Consider the following 14,163-nt stretch of genomic DNA (forward strand, 5'->3'; position numbering starts at 1 on the left):
TAAGATAACCAAGTCTACATAAGTATTGCTCCCCACAAAAGTTACAAGACAAGACCTATACACCTTTTCAACTATCACAGACTCACCCACCGGAGTAGAAACACGAATAGGTATGTCAAGCAATTCACAATGTAAATTAAGACCATTAGCAAATGCGGAAGATACATAAGAAAATGTGGATCCGGGATCAAATAATACAGAAGCCATGCAATCACAAACCAAAAGATTACCTGTGATGACAGCATCAGATGCCTCCGCTTCAGACCGCCCAGGGAAAGCGTAACAATGGGCCTTATCGTTCGTCTGTCCGTTGCCCCTTCCATGTTGTGATGTAGTGGCCCCAGTTTGCCCATTACCTCTGCCGTTTTGGTGACCACCATTACCTCGACCACCACGTCCTCCAGAATAACGGCCTCTACCATGACCACCTCTACCTCTAGCTATTGGGGGTCTATAACTTTGTCTGGGACAATTTTTCCTAATATGTCCAATCTCCCCACATCCATAACATTCTCTGGAGTCAAGCGTAGGCCCCTCGGAGAAGTGTTGACCGGTCTGAGGTGGTCCCCCAACTACAGTCTGTAGTGAAGACTGAATTGGTCGGACTGAGTAACTTCCCGAACCCTGTCCTCTAGTGTAAGAACCATTAAACTCACCTCCCTTCCGAAACCTTTTTGATGTCGATGATGTGGTGAAGTCGTCTGGCTTCACTCCTTCCACTTCTATCACAAAGTCTACCACTTCTTGGAAGGATTTTGCCGTTGCCGCTATCTGTAAGGCCGAAATCCGCAATTCTGACCTCAACCCCTTCACAAACCGGCGAATCCGCTCTTGAGGACTGAAACAGAGTTGAGTGGCATATCTGGATAGTGCACGAAACTTAGCCTCATAAGCATTAACCGACATCCTACCTTGCTCTAGGCTCAAGAACTCATCCCTTTTCCTATCCCTCAAAGTCCGGGGGATATACTTCTCCATAAACAAGCTAGAGAATGAGGCCCAAGTCATAGGTGGTGCCTCTGTCGGTTGACACTCAACATGGGATCGCCACCACATTTTGGCGTTCCCTTGAAACTGATAACTCATGAACTCCACACCAAATCGTTCTACTATACCCATCTTGTGTAGTAGCTCGTGACAGTCAACCAGAAAATCATAAGCATCCTCCGATTCAGCACCCTTGAAGACTGGAGATTTCAATTTCAAGAACTTACTGAAAAGTTCATGCTGATCACTTGTCATTACAGGCCCTGTAGTCAGACGTGGAAACGTGCCTATTTCCAATGGAACATCCATGCGGGGAGCCATAGTAGCCGCATGTTGTACCTCCGGAGCCTGAGGTGCTGGTGCAGAAAACACTGGGGGTGTCTGGCCCTGATCAGATAACCCGCTAAGATAAGCCAGAACCTGATTGATCATCTCTGGGGTAGGTTGGGGTGGCAATCCCTCATTCTGCACTTGTTCAGTTTCCCCATCCTCCCCTTCTCTTATTACTTCCTCAGTCGGTGGAGGAGTCACTGCCCTAGTATCAGATGGGCTAGGTGCTTGTCCTCTTCCCCTAGAGGACGTCCTCCCACGACCTCTACCACGGCTTCTTGCCGCTGCTTTTCCTCGAGCTACAGCCCCAGTGGCTGGCTCAGACGCACCCTGTCCCGCCGGTGCTGGTGTTGGTGTTGGCGTAGTCGTTGCTCTAGTTCTAACCATCTGCAAAAGAGAGTGAAGATGGTCAGATACCAATTCGTATCGCCTAGATACCGATTGGACTCAAGTAGTAGCACGAAAGAAAGAATGAAAGAGTGAGATTTTCCTAAAGTCTTATAGCCTCTCAAGGAAAAGTAAAGGCGTCCCCCTACCGTTCCTTAAGACTTTACTAGACCTGTTCTTGTGTGATGAGACCAACGAACCTAATGCTCTGATACCAAGTTTGTCACGACCCAAACCGGGTTGCGACTGGCACCCACACTTACCCTCCTATGTGAGCGAACCAACCAATCTAAACCTTAACATTTCAATATAATATTATTATTCAACATCTATTATTCCCAAAACCTGGAAGTCATCATCACAAGAACATCTACTTTAAACTACTAATTCTAAGAGTTTCTAAGAAGCTAAAAATACATAAGAAGCTAGTCCATGCCGGAAGTTCAAGGCATCAAGACATGAAGGAGAAGATCCAGTCCAAGCTAGAAGCGTTAGCTCACCCTGAAGATCCGGTGTGACGAAGACTGGCTTGAGTTACTGTTGAGTCGAAGATGACGGCACGTTTGCTGCACTCCACAAATAACAAGAAGAAAAACATAAAAGTAGGGGTCAGTACAAAACACGGGTACTGAGTAGATATCATCGGCCAACTCAAAATAGGGAACAGTATATATCAAATATTATCGTAAATCAACTATAAAACTCAACATGTAGCAACAACAAGTACTATAATCATCAATAAGTACCATCAAGTTCATCCATGAGAGCTCAAGCCTCAATGCCATACTCATTTGGGAATTAAGTTTATTAAGTTGAGTATATTATCATCTTTCAAGATTCATTATCTTTCTTCCTCTTGTGTCGGTACGTGACACTCCGATCCCCTACTACTATGTGTCGGTACGTGACACTCCAATCCCCTAATTCTATGTGTCGGAACGTGACACTCCGATCCCCTAATTCTATGTGTCGGAACGTGACACTCCGATCCCCTACATGTGTCGGAACGTGACACTCCGATCCCCTATATGTGTCGGTACGTGACACTCTGATCCCCTACATGTGTCGGAACGTGACACTCCGATCCCCTACATGTGTCGGTACGTGACACTCCGATCCCCTAATTCTATGTGTCGGAACGTGACACTCCGATCCACTAATACTATGTGTCGGAACGTGACACTCCGATCCACTAATATCATTCTGTAAATCATCAAGCCTTCTCTATTCCAAGGCATCATCAATCTCATTACTTTAATTCATCAAGCCTTCTTTTATACCAAGGCATCATCATTAATAATGTATATTAAAGTTTCTTTTCAAGATTTGGGATTCAATATTTTCATCATGCTTATCTTATCACAATCACATAATCATATTCATGCAAACATACCATTAAGCATATAGTAGGGTTTACAATACTACCAATACATATCATTCACTATTAAGAGTTTACTTATGAAGCATGAAAACCATAACCTACCTCCACCGAAGATTCGTGATCAAGCAAGCAATTTCCCAAGCTTTGTGTTTTTCCTCTCGTTTGATCCTCTCTCTCGTTCAACTTTCCCTCTCTTTCTCTTGTTCTTTCTATTTTCTTTATTCAAACCCTCTTTCTTTTACCCTAATTAGTATATAATTAAGAATAAAAAATGGCAATAATACCCCACTAATTAACTTAGGGTTACCTCTTTTAACCCCCAAGAATTTGAGTTATTAATATAAACCCACGAACTTTATAATTAAGGCAAGAACAGTCAAAAACGTCCCTTAAAACTTAACCAGAAATCCGACTCCAACTGGGATTATGCAAACTATGACGGGCCGTCGCGCCTGCGACGGTCCGTCCTGCAGGCCGTCGCAAGGGTCAGAGAGTCAATTTACACTGAACAATCTATGACGGTCCGTCACGCCTGTGACGGTCCGTCCTGCCATTCCGTCACGAAGTTCAGAGAGTCGATTTTCAGTACCCAAATTCAGATTTTCTAAGTGTTTTGAAACGAGACCCTGCGACGGTCCGTCGTGCCCATGACGGTCCGTCGTGGGGTCCGGCGCTTCTGCCAGTTTTTCCAGAAATAAAGTCTGCTGCTCAAAACGACTAAACAGGTCGTTACAAAAATAATAATAATAAATATAATATTTCACTTTAAAAGGATATCACATTTACATCAAACATGAGTGAAGAGAACAAAAATAAAAAATTAGAATTTTCTCGAGATTGTTTTTCTATTTTAAGCATCAAACTTTAAAATTGTGAATGAATACTTGAAAAGTTCTTTTTCTTTATAAAAAAAACCTGAATTTTTTTCAAAAAAATAAAATAAAGTCATTCACCTTACTTGCGAAGAGAGAGATTGATAGTTAGAACTTAGTTGCCGGAAGATGAAAAGTTGAAGCCGTCGAAAGTTGAAAGTTGGTTGGTAGAACAGAACAATTTTGAACTTTTGAGAGAAATAGAAGCTGTGGGATTGAGAGACACACACAATTGAGGTGGATATTTGAGAGAGGGAGTGAAGATTTTGTTTATTTTGTGTAGATTGTTTTGTACTTATAAAAAAGATTAAAAGTTCTCGAAAATGTTAATGACTCCCCAATTAACTTAATCTAATACTTTGTTCAAAATAGTCAAAAATACTTAATTGAAGACTTTAAAAACACTTCTGATTCAATTTTCTCAAGATAGATTTGGATAATATAAAATATAGATTTCACGATTGAAATTTGAAACCAGACTCAACTTACCACAAACCCAGCCAAAATCAAGCGATTCCAAATTAGTCGGACCAGCTATAGGAATCCTGTGTATCCATTTCATTTTAATCAGGCCCAATTCAAAACTTAAAGGTGACAACAATAAAACTCAGTTGTTGCAAATAACTTGAGCATTATCTTGAGAAATTCCATGGACTCACTCAGCACACTTAAGTTCAGAAAGCGACACTCTATCCACCAATTCACTCAATTAGCTGCTGAGCTACATAAACAATTGAACTTCAATTGAAGCCATTGAAATACAACAATATTAATGAGTTGCACAAACAATACAACTGAGAAATGTAAGGTTCCTTCACCGCCTTCTATAAGGATTCATCAGCATATGGTAACTTGCAGGGAGCAGTCCGGTCTTTTGATTTATATTGGCCTAGCATTTCAGCAACAGTTCTACAACGGCATTGCTTTCCAGGTCGGAGAACATCCCCATAAACAGCCATTTCAATAACATCCAGCTCTTTAACTGCATGGCCCATATTTTATTGTATTAGGAGTAATAGAGTAAAATGTGACTGCTGCAAAAAAAAAATGGCATAATACATAAACGTACGCTATAATTTGGCTTCACGCACATCTATGCCCTCTGACTTTGGGTATGCACAAGTAATACACTTAAACTTGTATAAAATTACACAAATAGACACACGCACTCTACGTGATAATTCAAAGGCAAACCCATATTTTGATGATTTCGAGTGCACCAACATAAGCTCTAAAAGCTAAACTTAGAATTAAAAAAAATAAAAATAGGTCATAGCTGGGTTCACACCTGATCTTGCAGGTGACATCACTAGTTTGTACCAACTGAACAAGGGCACTTTTATGTTACTTTTGGTATGACTTGCACAACTAGGGAGAGGGAGCTGTCCAGTTGAAAGATCCAAGCAAATGTTATTGGTCCTATCCTTAGTGAGAAGATAATATAGAGATCAGAAGCTTTGCTACTCTGAGGAAGGAGAACTATATTGTTCCACCTAGAAGAATTCCTTTTGTTATGTTAGCTAGACAGTTTAAATTCATAAATAAATTCTTTATCTTGGTAGATGCTGCCCAACTTTCTCAGAGTAGCAAAGTTTAAATCTGAAACTACGTAGATTGTATCTTCATAGTTTCAGAAGAACTGTCAAATCCACGTTCACAAAAAAGAAAAACAAGTCTATTACTTGTTGTGTGCTGTTAATCCTGTTTCTACATCATACCTTCTCACTACAGTTAATAAGAGCTACGACTCAATTCTAAACAAAACTTCAAATTGAATTCAGAAACCAGCTTAAAATCAAAAACTTCTTCAACCGCTACTGGCTGTAAGAGGCACAAAAAGATGTACAGTAGATTAATCTTAATGTGATGATTCATACTGTATGCTGAAAATATGGAAATACCTAAAATCTGCCATAAAAATAAAATCATAGCAACAAGTTCAATGACACTCTAAACTGTAATCCCAGAATGTAAACAAGAATATTTCAGCATAATGTTCGAAAGTGATCCTGTAATCCAGAAGCAGATCAGGCAATGGCTTTTAGCTCCAACATTACCAAGGAAATAACAGACTTTTAATCTTAAAAGGCTACAGAATATAAGTCACATATCTCCACTGGTGTGGCTTGTCCAGAAGCCATAAAGATTGATACCGTGTTAAGTGATAGAAGCAGAACACATAGGGAAAGACCAAAGTAGAATACCAGTGAACTTGATATCACAGGAGTAGCTTTTTAACCGACTAACATCAATCTCATCCTTATTGGATTTAAGTCGGTTCACCCTTGTCTGAAGGATCTGACAATTCTCTGCTATGGACTCACCCCCTGCATAAGTGAAAACATTTTAAATGGTGCATTAACCATTTATTGATCACCAAATAAAAGCTTAAGAGACCCATCTCCATGTCTATCACCCAACCACTGGACGTGAAAAGAAATGGAAAAGGATACCTTTTTATCAGTTAATATCCAAATGATTAAAATCACTAAACCACAAAAATCCAAAATGAGTTTTAGGTGTGAATCAACAGCATACCCAGTGAAATCCACAAGTGTGATATGGGAAAGGTTTGATGAAGCCAGACCTTAACCCTACCATTGTGGGGTTGACAGGTTGTTTCTAATAGATTTTCGGCTCAAGAAAAAGTTTAATCAAAGCAAAATAACACCAAAATAAACAAGAAAATGAAGCAAAAAGTAGTAGTAAAAATAAAGAATAACATACTACAACAACAACATATCCAGAAATCTTTGTGAAGTAGAGAGGTTATTTCCAATAACTCTTCACTCAAATGAAAAGTTTCTGACGCACGAAAACTACATATGAGATTCTTCCCTGTTAACAGAAATCAAGAATGACTACAAAGAACATCATCATCCTCATATAAAACAACAATTATAGCCCTGCAACTCCCTCCTTATATCTAACCTAATCAAAAAAAGTACACAGTAAGAAAATTCATTTTCCTAGTAAATTACATGGGCAAATTAGAACTTTATATTTAAAAGCAACAAAGGCTCAATTCCAAAATTAGCTGGGATTGAGAATAAAAATCATATATATAAAACTCCAAAGATTGAGTTAAAGAGTAATAAAGAAACAATGAATCCTCAATGACAAGTAGATGAACAAACTAGAAATAATGGAAAGAGACTAATGGAAGGGAAGAAGGTAGACCTTTCGAAAAGGGAATGATGTGATCATATTCAAAGCAAAGACAGCCTTGACAATTGAAGAGGCGTTTGCAGAGAATGTTTCCGGCGGAATCTTTCCGCCAGCGCTCAGGATGTCGACCTGGTACGGTCTCAGCCTTGGCCCAGCACATCCTTTTAGCTTCACCGTCAAAACTTCGTGCTCTCTCTCCTTGAGATCGAGTAGGTGACCTTGAAGAGCTCATCTCACTAACCCACTTTACTTGCTCGGTCCAGGAGATCGATACATTTCTGTACATAAGAAACCCTCTATAAATGGTAAAATAGTGCAAGAGGGGTCATTTTCTTTATCCCTGACTCTGTATTCGGTACAAAGGAAAAAAACAATTGAATTTTTAACTTATTTTTTCGTCTGTCTTATGTTGTTGAATAAAAAATATTTTTTTGAAAATATATTTTAATGTTTGACTGGTTCATGAAAGATTTTTTCCATTTTTTTTTTGTTTGAGACTATAACATAATCTTTAGAAAAATAATTTTTGTAACACATCGAATTCAAAAAGGGGAGAAATTTTAGTTTTCACAGATTTGTTGTCAGCACTAACGATACCACTAACGGTCAATGGGTGGGATGACGGACCGTCAGTGGTGTCCGTGGTTGGGGAGGTTGTTTTTCCAAAATGTCAAGTTTCCTGTATCTTTAAACGGTTCATTAGCACAGTCTGTCATCCAATTAATGCACGAGTCTTAGATAGGGTCGTAGGTGAGTTCCAGACTTAGAGGGATTTTGAGGTCAAGGAGTGATACCTACAACCCTGGTCCAAGGCCCATCGATGGACCCATGAACCGTAGGTAGGGTCCATCATTAGGGGTCCATAATTGGGAAGTCTCTAATCTCAACCACGAACAACTAAGACGGTCCGTGGTGTGACCAATGAATTGTAGGTTGGGTATGGATGGGGCCGACAGTTATTTCTCTGAGGAATTTTTAGACATTTTTCTAATTATTCTAGTCTAATATTATATCGTTTTACCTTTACCGAAACCCTGATATAAATGTTTTAACCCCAAAAATTCTCAACTGAAAATCATTCTCACAAATTTACAAAAGAAAAACAAGTCTTTCTCTAAAAAAATATTTCTCTCTCTAAAAAGCTTGAAGAAGAAGGGTTTCAATCAAGTCTCCTAATCTTCCATTGAAGTTAAGCAATTGTAGTTTTCATCAACGAAGCTTTTTCCTCCGCATGGATTTTTCAATTTCTCTAATTTTCAAAGTTAGAAATTCCCAATTGAGTTAGAATTTTTCATTTGGGTTCTTTTAATTATTGATTGAATTGATTGATCTATGATGAATTGAGTTAATCTCATGTTTTTATGATGATTTCCCATGAACCCTTGTAATTCCTGTGCTTTCCAAGTTATGATTATATGATGTGCGTTTTGAATTATGAAATCAAACATGTTTTCATGAAATCTATATATCTACATAAAGCAAAATTCAGTTTTGCCGATGTGGCACCCTCCAATGTCCAGCATTTACAATTATCTATTTTTAACTTTTTATTTTTATCTCTTTTTTTTGACTTTTTTTAAATTTATTTTCTACTTTTAAATTCATACTTTAAAAAACTGAAAGTGTTTAAATGCTTTACCCAATTAATAACATTTAAGTGAATGGAAGATGAAGAGACCAAAAACTTTTTATTTCCCACAACTATTTATATTTAACCTATAAAATATAAATATTTGATCATCCATAAGCAACAATAATAGACTCATTTGCTCTTCTTCTTCACATCAATCAATTTTTGAATATCATGTTTTATAAAAGAAAGGTCATCAACAAGTGCACCTCCTTAAAATAAAAGACTTTTTGAAAGGATGTTGCACTAAATTTTTCCTACAAAAGGATATTTGTTGCAAAAATATTCATTTGGTTGAGACCTCTTCAAAATACAAGACTTTTTGAAAGAATGTTTCACTATAATTTTTCCTACAAAGAGATATTCGTTTCTTGTGGTTCATATATATATATCCATAACTCTCATAATTTTTATATCCATGACTTGCTCCTCTTTAATTTTTACTTTTAATAATATCCATAACTCTCATAATTTTTATATCCATAACCTCCAAATTAAATATGTAAGTTTATGATGACTTGTGATATTTTTTTATTTTACCGATAAATTCATATTAGTTTTATAAAGATTCACATTCACAATTATCCTTTCTCTTTTCATCATATAAACTTGGTTTGTAATAAAAAAGAAGAACATGAAGGTAAGAAATATTTCATTGCAAAATTTTTATTTTTTATTTGTCACGACCCAAATCGGGCCGCGACTGGCACCCACATTTATCCTCCTTCTATGTGAGCGAACCAACCAATCTAAACCCCAATCATTTACTAATAATAAACAGAAAATAATGCGGAAGACTTAAAACTCATTAACGAAATCAATTAACAACTTCTAAAATTTATCAATTAATATCCCCAAAATCTGGAAGTCATCATCACAACAACATCTATCTCAAATTACTAAATCTAAGAGTATCTAAGAAGCTAAAACAAGTAAAAGCTAGTCCATGCCGGAAGTTCAAGGCATCAAGACATGAAGAGGAAGACCCAGTGCAAGCTAGAAGCATTAGCTCACCCTGAAATCCGGTGTAATGAAGACTGGCTAGAGTTGCGGTTGAGTTGAAGACGACGGCACGTTTGCTGCACTCCACAAATAACAAGAGAAAAACATACAAGTAGGGGTCAGTACAAAACACGGGTACTGAGTAGATATCATCGGCCAACTCAAAATAGAAAACAGTATATATCAGATCATATCGTAAATCAACTACAATACTTAATCTGTAGCAACAACATGCACACGAATCTTTGATAAATAAGGTCAAGTACACTCATGAGGACTCAAGCCTCCATATCATACGCATTTGGGAATTAGGTTCATTAAATTGAGTATATTAACATCTTTCAAGATTCATTATCTTTATTCCTCTCGTGTCGGTACGTGACACTCCGATCCTCATCATATTATCCTGGTGTCGGAACATGACACTCTGATCCCCTAATACTATGTCTCGGTTCGTGACACCCGATCCCCTAATTCTACGTGTCGGTTCGTGACACCCGATCCCCTAATTCTACGTGTCGGTTCGTGACACCCGATCCCCTAATTCTACGTGTCGGTTCGTGACACCCGATCTCCTAATTCTACGTGTCGGTTCGTGACACCCGATCCCCTAGTTCTATGTGTCGGTTCGTGACACCCGATCCTCTAATTCTACGTGTCGATTCGTGACACCCGATCCCCTAAACTCATTCTTGTTAATTCATCAAGCCTTCTCTCATACTAAGGCATCATCAATCTCATTACTTTAGTTCATCAAACCTTCTTTCATACTAAGGCATCATCAATCTCATTACTTTAGTTCATCAAGCCTTTTTTCATACTAAGGCATCATCATTAACAAAGAGGTTTTTGTTCAAGATTTAGGATTCAATAGCCTCATCATGCTTATTTTATCACAATTACATAATCACATTCATGCAAGCATACAATTAAGCATATAGAAGGGTTTACAACACTACCAAATACATATCATTCGCTATTAAGAGTTTACTACGAATAGCATAAAAACCATAACCTACCTCCACCGAAGATTAGTGATCAAGCAAGCAAATTCCCCACGCTTTGTTCTTCTTCTCGTTTCTCCTCTTTCTCGTTCGATCCTCTCTCTCTCTTTGTTCTTTCTATTTTTCTTATTCAAACCCTCTTTCTTTTACCCTAATTAGCATATAATTAAGTATAAAGGATGCGGACTTAACCCACTAAGTAACTCAAGGTTATCTCTTTTAACCCCCAAGTAATTGAGTTATTAATATTAAACCACTAACTTTATAATTATAAGCCAGAATAGTCCAAAACGTCCCTTAAAACATTTAAAGAAATCCGACTCAGCCTGGTATTACGCAACCTGTGACGGGTCGTCGTACCTGCGACGGTCCGTCCTGCTGCTCCGTCACAGAGTTCAGAGACTCACTTTCATTAAAGGGTCTGTGACGGTCCGTCGTGCCCACGACGGTCCATCCTGCCATTCCGTTACGAAGTTCAGAGAGTCGATTTCAGTACCCAAATTTCATAATTCTAAGTGTTTTGGAACGAGACCCCCACGACGGTCCGTCGTGTCCATGACGGTTCGTCGTGGGATCCGTCGACTTAGCCAGTTTTTCCAGAAATAAAATCTGCTGCTCAAAACGACTAAACAGGTCGTTACATTATTTCTCTATTTTTGTCTATATAAATTAGTATTTGGTTTGTGAATGAAAGTAACATGTAACAAAAAAGTACATGAAGTTAATAAATATTGATTCTCAAGTCCTTATTTTTTCATTTCCTTTATTTTTTCTATATAAATTCATATTTATTTTCATGAAGATTCACATACAAAGATATAATTACTCTTCTTCATCAAACTTTTTTGTGAATTAACTAACATGTAACAAAAAAAAAAGTATATGAAGGTAAGATATATTCATTCTAAAGTTTATGTACTTAGACACGCTTTCTTTAATAATTATTTTTTATTTTTGTATAATAATTTATCAAGTAAGTATGATTAAAAAAATCTCTGTAATTCTTAACAATGTGTTGTCCGTATGCAATTGCTCTTTCTAATAGCTAGTTTTCCAGATTTAATATAGTTTGATTATAATGTTTGTTAACTTTCAAGAAGTAATTATTATTTAGTATTGTTATTATTATTGAAAAGATAATATACAAATATATTAAATATAGTTTATATTTCGTTCTTTCTTTTGACATAATTATTTTCAATTGATATATAATTTTTTTAATTCAGTTGGTTGCATATAATGAAGAGTTTGACAAATGGATCAAAACATGATGGCGGATCTCTTTGCAAAGGAAGATGGTAGAAGGGGAAAAAAATGAAGCATAATTAGAGATTATTTTTTCACTTTGAATTGTATTAGCAACTTAGTTACTTTTGCTAGAGTTTTTTAAATTTTGGTTTATCTAAATGTATTATATTGTCAATACTAATAATTTGATCCTTTAGTGTTCTACTTTCTTTTTGTTATGAAAAAATTAATATAATTATTTCATTTTAACAACAACAAAATTTATGATGATTAGTTTCATTTTTATTATAATTATAAAAAGTAATTGAAAAATAAAATATTATTTTCATGATGTCATTTTTTCTGTATGTAACAATCTGTCAACGTTCTTTTTGCTTCAAAATATATTATAATTTTTATGTAGTCACCAATTATTATAATTTCTCCGTTCATTTTTTGTATTTTCACCCTTTACTTTTATTTATATATTTTACAAATAAAATCATTATATAATTAGTAATATATTTATTGTCTAATAAAATTATACATTTGAATTATTTCTAACTCATGTCTCTTCATCTTACTTGTAACATTTGATATTAAATATTTTATTTATTATATATATATATATATATATATATATATATATATATCTATAGAAAATAAATAAATATATTTTATATGTTTAAAAAAAGTCTATAATATCGCAGACGAGGAAAATTATTAATATCATCTGATATAATATATTCGATACTAACCTAAATATTATATATTTCATATTATTATTTAATAAATATTTTATATAGTCGCGCGGAATGCAAATAGCTTCACTAGTAATTAATATATTTATGGAATTCATATCAAAATTATGAGGAGTGATAAGGAAAAATATGCTTTCTCATTTGGAAAGAGCCAAAATTAATGTTGACATTATTTCTTTCACCTTCGTTGTTCTACTAATTTCTTTTACTTTTTTTTAATTAAAAGTATATTCTACTTTATTTTTTTTGTTATGCATCTTGAGTTAAAATTAATATACAAGTACACGAGATTATATATAGATGTCTTTTTTTCTAATAGGTTATATTATTTATTAAAATGTTGTATAAACATATTAGGGACAAGATATCATGCAAATATTAGTTACAAGAAAGAAATAAAATATTTATATTATATAATACCATGAAAAATGAACGTGTGTGCTTGTATATATTTTGAGATCATTTTATTATTACATGGCTATTAAAATAATGAAAAACCTTAAATAAGTAAAAAAACAAAGATATAATTTAATCTATAAAACGTTTTCAAAAGTAAATTCAAAAGTCAAATATTATAGTTACATTTTGTTTTTGTATTTCTTTATTCATTGATTGGATTAAAGGAATATGTTTCTTTTTTATGTGTTAGATATGGTGGGTAATTCCATTATTAATGAATTTATCAATGCTCTGATTATTCATATAAATTTTTTAAAAAGCAAGCAAATCAATGCTCTGATTATTTATATAAAATTATTAAAAAGCAAGCAAAAAATTATTAACGATATTTTTAATTAGCTATTAAAAAAATATAAATACTATACTTATTGTTGCAATATTTTAAACTATAAATAAAAAAATTATTATTTTTCTTTTCTATATTTTTGTTTTTTACCTCTTTCTTAATTTTAAAAATTGAAAATTTTACCATACTATTTTATATTTAAGTTAGTCATATTTTAATTTCTTTCATCATCAATACTATGAAACTCTTTTCCATTTCTCAATCTCATCATTAATACTTAAATCGCTCATTTTCATTTCTTTGTGTGTGTTTTTAAACGAATTTATTCAACTTAAGGATTTAGGTATTATAACTTTATATGCATTGTATTTTACTTTTTCTAAACAAAATTTAATTTATCATTTTAATTTTACTTTAGATCCTTTTTTTTTGCTAAAAATCTATATCTATATATGAATTTAAGTTAAATGATAAAAGAAAAGATAACATGTCTCATTGGACAATATTGTTATTTATCCTTTTATCTCAGAATTTTGAACTTTTTTTTTTAAATTTTTTTTATTAAGAAACACTTGTATTTATTAATTTCTTTCCTCATTAATTATTAACATTTATTACATTTCTTCAAATCTATCCCTCTTCTTTCTCTTTCTTTAATCTTCCTTAAAC

The 14,163-nt window shown here is 34.7% G+C and overlaps 1 protein-coding gene across 2 annotated transcripts; it reads right to left on the bottom strand.

Annotated features, from left to right (window-relative positions):
- Positions 1-4,568: 4,568 nt before the first annotated feature.
- LOC101255669 (uncharacterized) lies at positions 4,569-7,514 on the bottom strand. 2 transcript variants are annotated; one of them, XM_004252180.5, is made up of 3 exons: positions 7,138-7,514; positions 6,162-6,284; positions 4,569-4,939 (listed from the first exon to the last, which is right to left on the bottom strand). In XM_004252180.5, the coding sequence occupies exons 1-3, from the start codon at positions 7,409-7,411 to the stop codon at positions 4,782-4,784; spliced, it is 555 nt and encodes a 184-aa protein (XP_004252228.1). In that variant the 5' UTR covers positions 7,412-7,514; the 3' UTR covers positions 4,569-4,781. The 2 variants fall into 2 exon arrangements, with proteins under 2 accessions (XP_004252228.1, XP_019067196.1); XM_019211651.3 differs by having other exon boundaries at positions 4,569-4,991; positions 7,138-7,474.
- Positions 7,515-14,163: the final 6,649 nt, after the last annotated feature.

This window comes from Solanum lycopersicum, chromosome 12, assembly GCF_036512215.1.
Source record: "Solanum lycopersicum chromosome 12, SLM_r2.1".
Taxonomy (NCBI): Eukaryota; Viridiplantae; Streptophyta; class Magnoliopsida; order Solanales; family Solanaceae; genus Solanum; species Solanum lycopersicum.